Genomic DNA, 8,934 nt, shown 5'->3' on the forward strand with positions numbered 1-8,934 from the left:
TCATAAGATGCCTCATTTTTACAAAAAAAAAAACAAGCTAAATACGCCACCAAAATAATACACACTGCAAACACGCCAAATATTTCTCAAATCTCTCAAATACCAAAACTCTAATCGCTGTCTGTACACCCAAAATATGCGCGTACGAGATGGTGGGGGTGGGGGGGTGGGGTGCGCTGTCTGTCTCGCTGCCTTTTTTTTTTTTTAAAACCCTGGCGTTTCTGATCACAGACGCTGCGGCTGTGTGTCAGTCACATGCACAGGTTCAATTACCAGTTCTGATCACGCATGCACAGGTGCTGTGTTCGTGGATCAGACACACACATGCACCTCACCTTCTCTCCAGCTGATTCACTCTGGATGAATGCATTCAGTGTTTGGATGTGTTGTAGCGCACATACGCATGCACACAGAAGGACTGCCTTGTACATGATTTAGAAACTCAAACGTTCAAAAAAAGAATGCAGCCATTTGCAATCACACTGGGTTTTCTGTTTTTATATGTCACACCTCTATGGATCAAAGCTGTTCACACGTGAATGTCCGCTGCTACTGGAACTTTTTTCACACTTGATGCTCAAAGTCACGCTTCTGTAAACTGCTGACTGGTTTGCACAAACAGAGGCGCAGTTCACTCTGAGATCAGAGCAGACGACACAAAATATTACAACATCATGCCAGCTGTCAGCTCCATGGAAACAAAGCTGATCACACTGCCGCAAAGCGCTGCAAACAAATACGCAGCCATTAAGGATCACTTCTTCAAAACCTTTGAGCTGTCAGACGCTGAAAGGGCCAGCAGGATCTTCTCTCTGCATGGGCTGGAGGACACCAAGCCCTCAGAGCTCATGGACACAATGCTGCAGCTCCAGCCGGACTTTTTGTGCAGCCTCTCTCTCTTTAGCTGCGCGCAGTGCTGGAACAACACCACGATCATGGGCTGTCGTGCGCTGGAAGACAGGCCGACAAATTCTTCCTGGCCAGCCAGTACCACCACAGCACGCACACGCAGTGGCAGAAGCCCCAAACCGCACACACCAGCACCACCGCGGTGGAGCTGCAGCTCCTCCACAAAAGCACCCACAAACTGGCTTTTGTACTGTGTGAAAACATTCAGCTGGTCAAATGAAATCAAACTAAACGCTAATGTTACAAAAACTAAGCAAGCCATTAAAAAAATGTCAAGAACTACTAAATATGGACGAATGGAGGTTTTCAGCAGCATTTGTTCAAATTTTTAACAGTTTAAAAATCCTGACAAAGCACCAGCTGCAGGAACGAAGCTGCGCGAAGGTTAAACGATGCCAACGAAAGTCCAGATTTCTTGTTTCGTTAGAGCTTTGTTGCCCTTCGTTAAGTGCCGTGTGACTAGACCATTAGCACAAATGGGCATGTTTTGCATGGCTCCCGACTGCACTAACGAGCAATACAGAAGAAATAATGTTAGCTATCAATAGGCTACCGCTGAACAATAAGGAAAGGCTCTGGCAGTGGCAAAGTGCAATGAAACTAAAGGACCCACCTGTTAACAGGCTCTCAATAATGTGTAGCAACCATTTTGAGAGCGACTGCTATGAAAGAGATTTTTGGGCAGAGCTCATGGGTTCAAAAACAAAAAAACTTGTTGAAAGACACTGCAGTCCCAACGTTATTTGACTTAAGTGTGTCAACATGAGGCCAGCCCCAGAAACAGAATCCCAGTCAAGAAGACCAAAGCCAGCTGTCACTATGAGTGCAAAGACAACCGAGAACCAGGGCAAGTCTTTACAGGGGGTGAGTTTCAACAGGTGACTATTTATTTATCAGTCTAGCTGAAGACATGATAGAAATTCAAATATAAAGTCTTAGTCTGACCTGTTACGTCCTTTCAGACGGATTCGTCATCACAGCCTGACGGAAACGTACCCACATAAAGCATCCCAATTTTAAAACAACATCTGAAAATAGTTACTTGTTGTGGCTGAAGAAACAGCATTTTAAAAGAAGTCCCTCTGTGTTTTTAAGCATTAACCAGAGAATGCTGGTGTTTTGTTCCACAAGAAGAAAGTTAACTTATTTTAAAAGTTGAAAGAGTCACAGCGCCTCATTCATTCATGTCAGTGTATACCACAGACATCAGTCAACTCTTCCCACAATGAAAATAAATCCCACTATCCAGCAAGGCAAAAATAAAATAAAATTAAAATTTTTTTTGCAAAATTACTGTGTTTGGTGTCCATGTGGAGGTGCAAACCTTATGGCTTCCTGTTGGTAGACGGAGGCACAAAAATTCAGTCCCAGTGGAGAAAAAGACCACAAACCGACCGTAGTCAACATAGACATTATAAAGAAGAGTAGATGCCGCATTGGTTGCTGAGGTGCAAGAAATGCGGTCACCATCTTGGCGTGGTCATCACAGTGATTCTATCACAAGGCACAGTGAAGGACTGATTTTAATATGTTTATGTCGGACATGACAAGTGAAGCTCTTCAGCATCTCACCATGTCATTTAGGTCCTTCAGACTTTTTTTTAGTCCATGCTTCAGTGGAGCATGAGCATGGACAAAACTATTCAGCTTCCCAGACCCCCCCACCTTTTTAAGCCTTTTTCTTTTTTTGCCTACAATATGGCCAAATTATTGTATCTCAATATTTTCATATCAATATGATACAAGATATGACTATGATTTGACACAAAGTGCAGCAACAGTGAAAATTAAACCTTCTTAAACAAAACAGTAATAATACCACACTCATCATAAGGTTAGGATACTGTGCCCTCCAAAAGGATTGGAACACTGGAAACACTCTGCCCCCCTTGAGACTGAAAGGTTTTTGCCATGCTAATGCTCCCCTGAAACATTTACTTCCATCCATCCATTTTCTTCCGCTTTATCTGGAGTCGGGTCGCGGGGGCAGCAGCTCAAGCAAAGCCGCCCAGACCTCCCGATCCACATACACCTCCCCCAGCTCCTCCGGGGGAACCCCAAGGCGTTCCAAAGTCAGCCGAGAGATGTAGTCCCTCCAGCGTGTCCTGGGTCTTCCCCGGGGCCTCCTCCCAGTGGGACGTGCAGGGAACACCTCTCCAGCGAGGCGTCCAGAAAAGATGCCCGAGCCACCTCAACTGACTCCTTTACTGAAAAAAATAAATAAAGTCTGAAGGACCTAAATGACATGGTGAGATGCTGAAGTTTTGCTTGTCATGTCCATCACATATATTACTATAAACACATTTCCCCATATGTGTACGTCACACTTCCACTTTGAATGCAGCACCTCTACAGGTGATTAGTTTTAGCAAATTTGTTTAGCATGATCATGTGAATTTTGAAAAGAACTGTAAAAATGCTTTTTATTTAACACTTACAATGACACTATTATACAAAAAAGAGGTCTGTTTTAATTATTAAACAGTATCAATATGGGTGATATTGGCCCTGTATTTACTTGGTGTTGGATCAGTGCCCAGTCTGATCTGTGCTGCTCTCAGACCCCTGGGGAGGGGTGGCGGCCTAGAGTGCCTTGATAGAGAGAGTGGGACATGAGGAGGGGGAAAAAAAAAAAAAAGGTCATGTGACTCCTGGTGCCATCTTGGGTCCAAAATAGTGTTGGCTGTTAATGTGTCTGTATATCCAGCTTTTTTATTTATATATTCACTGAAAATGCCGGGTTGATGTGCATTTGGAGGCACAAATAGACACAACAAGGGCTTCAAGATGTAGATGAAGATTCCCTTCAGATCTAAACAGAAGAAACATTTGGGAAAATAAAGTCAGCGTGTGGGATGGAATCGACTTCACCATCAAAGCTTTGAGAGGTCAATTTATTGTTCAGTCCCATGTACAATAAAACTCACCTAAACCGTGATCGTATAAACCAGATATTCGCAGTCACCGGACAAAAAAGTCCCAACGTTTTTGTATTGTTTTCCACGTAATAAACATTGTACAACCCCTGGCAATAATGATGGAATCACCGGCCTCGGAGGATGTTCATTCAGTTGTTTAATTTTGTAGAAAAAAAGCAGATCACAGACATGACACAAAACTAAAGTCATTTCAAATGGCAACTTTCTGGCTTTAAGAAACACTATAAGAAATCAGGAAAAAAATTGTGGCAGTCAGTAACGGTTACTTTTTTAGACCAAGCAGAGGAAAAAAATATGGAATCACTCAATTCTGAGGAAAAAATTATGGAATCAACCTGTAAATTTTCATCCCCAAAACTAACACCTGCATCAAATCAGATGTGCTCGTTAGTCTGCATCTAAAAAGGAGTGATCACACCTTGGAGAGCTGTTGCACCAAGTGGACTGACATGAATCATGGCTCCAACACGAGAGCTGTCAATTGAAACAAAGGAGAGGATTGTCAAACTCTTAAAAGAGGGTAAATCATCACGCAATGTTGCACAAGATGTTGGTTGTTCACAGTCAGCTGTGTCTAAACTCTGGACCAAATACAAACAACATGGGAAGGTTGTTAAAGGCAAACATACTGGTAGACCAAGGAAGACATCAAAGCGTCAAGACAGAAAACTTAAAGCAATATGTCTCAAAAATCGAAAAATGTACAACAAAACAAATGAGGAACGAATGGGAGGAAACTGGAGTCAACATCTGTGACCGAACTGTAAGAAACCGCCTAAAGGAAATGGGATTTACATACAGAAAAGCTAAACGAAAGCCATCATTAACACCTAAACAGAAAAAAAACAAGGTTACAATGGGCTAAGGAAAAGCAATTGTGGACTGTGGATGACTGGATGAAAGTCATATTCAGTGATGAATCTCGAATCTGCATTGGGCAAGGTGATGATGCTGGAACTTTTGTTTGGTGCCGTTCCAATGAGATTTATAAAGATGACTGCCTGAAGAGAACATGTAAATTTCCACAGTCAGTGATGATATGGGGCTGCATGTCAGGTAAAGGCACTGGGGAGATGGCTGTCATTACATCATCAATAAATGCACAAGTTTACGCTGATATTTTGGACACTTTTCTTATCCCATCAATTGAAAGGATGTTTGGGGATGATGAAATCATTTTTCAAGAAGATAATGCATCTTGCCATAGAGCAAAAACTGTGAAAACATTCCTTGCAAAAAGACACATAGGGTCAATGTCATGGCCTGCAAATAGTCCGGATCTTAATCCAATTGAAAATCTTTGGTGGAAGTTGAAGAAAATGGTCCATGACAAGGCTCCAACCTGCAAAGCTGATCTGGCAACAGCAATCAGAGAAAGTTGGAGCCAGATTGATGAAGAGTACTGTTTGTCACTCATTAAGTCCATGCCTCAGAGACTGCAAGCTGTTATAAAAGCCAGAGGTGGTGCAACAAAATACTAGTGATGTGTTGGAGCGTTCTTTTGTTTTTCATGAGTCCATCATTTTTTCCTCAGAATTGAGTGATTCCATATTTTTTTTCCCTCTGCTTGGTCTAAAAAAAGTAACCGTTACTGACTGCCACAATTATTTTTCCTGATTTCTTATAGTGTTTCTTAAAGCCAGAAAGTTGCCATTTGAGATGACTTTAGTTTTGTGTCATGTGTGTGATCTGCTTTTTTTCTACAAAATTAAACAACTGAATGAACATCCTCCGAGGCCGGTGATTCCATCATTTTTGCCAGGGGTTGTATATAACGGATTGTTCAAACTCGGCCCTGCAGCCTGACGTGCACCTGTTAAATCAGACATAAAAGGCTGTGATTTGACACTTTTCTGATTTTAATTCTTTGTTTGCCATCATATTATAATAGTTTTTATGACTGATTAAAAATGGATCAGAAAAGTCTGCACATTTACAGCAGGAAGTCAGTAAAAGAGGAAACTGTTCATCTTACCTTTGATATGGAGGTGATGATTGTAAAAAGAAAAGCTTGTTGAGGGTCAAATTAATCCAGAATAAAGTATAATCCAGAGATGGAAAACTTTAAAACTGTCACACACGTCACTGTATCACACAGAGTTACAGAACTGCAGCTGCATAAATCAGGCATTAAATTAATTAAATAAATCATCATTAAAGCACATTAGCGGAAATACCCTTGATTTGGTTCTCGTGCGTGGCCTTGCTGTCATGAACATTGACATTTTGCCTCTTGCCTCAGTGGTCTCTGACCACTCATTTATTTGTTGTGCATTTATGTTGCCGCGTTTAGTGGACCGAAAGCCTTGTCTGTCTCTGCGGTGACGCATTAATCCCTGAACTATGACTGAACTTGAAGCCAGACTGCCTGAAATTTTGGCTTCAGGGTTGGAGAATATTCAATCAGTGGATAGTCTTGCGGATGGCTTGAATTCAGCGCTCAAGACTACACTGGATAAGGTTGCGCCTCCTCTTTTAAGGCCATGCCTTCCCAAGGCACATTCGCCTTGGTTCAGTGGTTACTTGCGTGAACTTAGGCAGAAGGCTCGAGGTTTGGAACGGAAATGGTGTAGTTCTAAATTAGAGGTGTTCCACCTTGCATGGTGTGATGCTGTCTTAGACTATAAGCAGGCACTACTGGCTACAAAGTGTGCCTATTATTCTGATTTGATCAATAAAAACAAGCATAACTCAAAGTTTTTGTTTGAAACTGTAGCTGTTCTCATTCATGGATGGCCACCTGTTATTCACTCTCCCTTTTCAGCACAGGACTTCTTGGACTATTTTGAGAAGAAAATTGAGGATATTAGGTTGAGCATATCTCAGCAGGCTTTGGTCCAACCACTGCATACTGCTATGGAGGTGGATGCGCCCACTGAGGGGTTACCCAGATTTACAGATTTTGATGGTATCTCGCTAGGCGCGCTGACAAAGCTCATGACGTCTACTAAAAGCACAACCTGTTTACTTGATCCTATACCAACAAAACCAACAAAAGGGATCCGTTTTAGGCCCCCTGCTTTTTTCCCTTTATGTAGCACCTCTTGGGAATATCCTGCGGTGCTTTGGGATTCCCTTTCATTGCTATGCTGATGACACTCAGTTGTACATGCCAATAACTGCTGGTAATCTCATTCACATAAAATCTTTGGAAGACTGCCTTGCAGCAGTGAGAAGTTGGATGTCTAGTAACTTCCTACTTTTAAATTCTGATAAGACTGAAGTGATGGTTCTTGGTCCAGCGAGGTATCGGCATCAATTTGATCAGCTAGCACTTAGCTTAGGTTCGTGTGTTATACATCATACGGGTAAAGTGAGGAACCTTGGAGTAATTTTTGATCCTATGTTGTCCTTTGATCTCCACATTAGAGACATTACGAGGACTGCTTTCTTCCATTTGCGAAATATAGCGAAGATTCGTCCCATCCTGTCTTTGGCTGATGCTGAGACTTTGATTCATGCATTTGTCTCCTCTAGATTGGAGTACTGTAATGCTCTATTTTCTGGCTTACCACAGTCCAGGATTAGGGGTCTTCAACTGGTTCAAAACGCTGCTGCCAGACTTTTGACACAAAGCAGAAAGTTTGATCACATTACGCCCGTTTTGGCGTCCCTGCACTGTTCCTGCAAAATCGAATTTTAAAGTACTGTTACTAGTTTATAAGATTGTTCATGGACTTGCACCTCCCTATCTGGCTGACCTGGTAAGGCCCTATGTACCGGCTTGGGCCCTGTGTTCTCACGGTGCAAGACGTCTGTGTGTTCCCAGGAAAAAGTCTGCCGGTCACAGAGCTTTCTCCTACCGTGCCCCAGCTCTGTGGAATGATCTTGGCAGTTGGATACTGTTGAGACTTTTAAGTCACGTTTAAAGACTCATTTGTTTTCCCTGTTTTATCATTAGTGTTATGATGTGTTTTTATTCTTTTATGGTCGTCTTTTTATTGTGTTTTAAATTTTTAATTGTTTTTTTTTATGCTGTGTGAAGCGCCTTGAGACAATTTCATCGTGAATTGGCGTTATATAAATGAATACATTTGATTTGATGATAAATGGTATATTTATGTAAATTTGATATCTTAACTCTTTTTATATTTATTCTGATAGCACCTACACCTGGATGTGTTGCTCTCTGTGGTTAAATGGTTTTTAAAAATGTTGAAATCATTAAAGGTTCATTCAGTAGTTCTGAGGTGACGTCACTCCGTGTCCAGACTATGACGCACGCGCTCGGACTCACCTCCGCTCGTCAGGGCCTTGTGGATGAAGTCTGCAGCGGGGTAGAAGTTGACGCTCATGTCGAAGTTGGGGGAGTCGTGCGCCTCGATGCCGTGGTAGGTGATGTTCATACCGGCGTAGTGCGCGCCGCCGCCGCGCCACCTGCTCTGTGCGCAGTTCAGGACGTGCGTGACGCCCAGTCTGGCCAGCGCGCGCCGATCGGACGCGATGTCCCTGCACAGACAGTCAGAGCTTCGTTTGTTTTTGTTTGTTTGTTTGTTGAAGGCGGCGGCTGTGTGACGTGTGGACTGACTGGTCTCCGATGTAAAGGCGCGGCCACACCTCGTCCGCGTGGTTGCACGCGGTCTTCCCGGTGCACAGCAGCCGCTCCAGCTCCGACACCGACACGGCGGGCGACAGCCGCTCCGCCTCCGACCTGCTGGGAGACCTGGAGCTGCTCCGGGACCGAGAGAACCGAGACACGAACGCCATCAGGCCGTCTGACAAATAAACAAACAAATAAACAAACAGCGTCATCATCGTCAAACCCACACACGGTCAGTTTAAAAAACGGTCACCTGCGGTTCAGACTCTCAGAGCGGAGTCCATCAGGCTGTTGTTGTTGTTGTTGTTGTTGTTGTTGTTGTTGTTTACGGACGCCGCGGCGCCATGTTGGCTGAAAGAGGGCGACGAGGCGTCTAAAGCTCTTCTTTAACTCAGCACCTCCTTCTGCTCTGCATCTTTTAGCGGAATCTGCTGGAATAAATCCAGCTGCTGTTTTTTTCCCCTCTGATCAATAATTAATAATCACGGACCAGATGGCACTTTGTCACCGCCTATTGGTGCAATAATAGAACTGATTTAAAGACAC

The 8,934-nt window shown here is 43.2% G+C and overlaps 1 protein-coding gene across 2 annotated transcripts in view; it reads right to left on the reverse strand.

Moving 5' to 3' along the window:
- LOC117529060 (dual specificity protein phosphatase 26-like) overlaps nt 1–8,686 on the reverse strand; it is a 31,365-nt gene extending 22,679 nt beyond the window's left edge. Inside the window, exons 1-3 of one of the 2 annotated variants that reach the window (XM_034191761.1) lie at nt 8,642–8,686; nt 8,377–8,563; nt 8,086–8,297 (exon numbers count right to left, since the gene is read on the reverse strand). In XM_034191761.1, the coding sequence (XP_034047652.1) occupies nt 8,086–8,297; nt 8,377–8,555 (391 nt within the window). In that variant the 5' untranslated portion in view covers nt 8,556–8,563; nt 8,642–8,686. Of the gene's footprint in view, nt 1–8,085; nt 8,298–8,376; nt 8,618–8,641 lie in introns of those variants that run through there. The other variant, XM_034191760.1, reaches the window with a different exon arrangement.
- Between the last annotated feature and the right edge of the window lie 248 nt (nt 8,687–8,934).

The sequence above is a fragment of the Thalassophryne amazonica genome, chromosome 17, assembly GCF_902500255.1.
Source record: "Thalassophryne amazonica chromosome 17, fThaAma1.1, whole genome shotgun sequence".
Classification (NCBI taxonomy): domain Eukaryota; kingdom Metazoa; phylum Chordata; class Actinopteri; order Batrachoidiformes; family Batrachoididae; genus Thalassophryne; species Thalassophryne amazonica.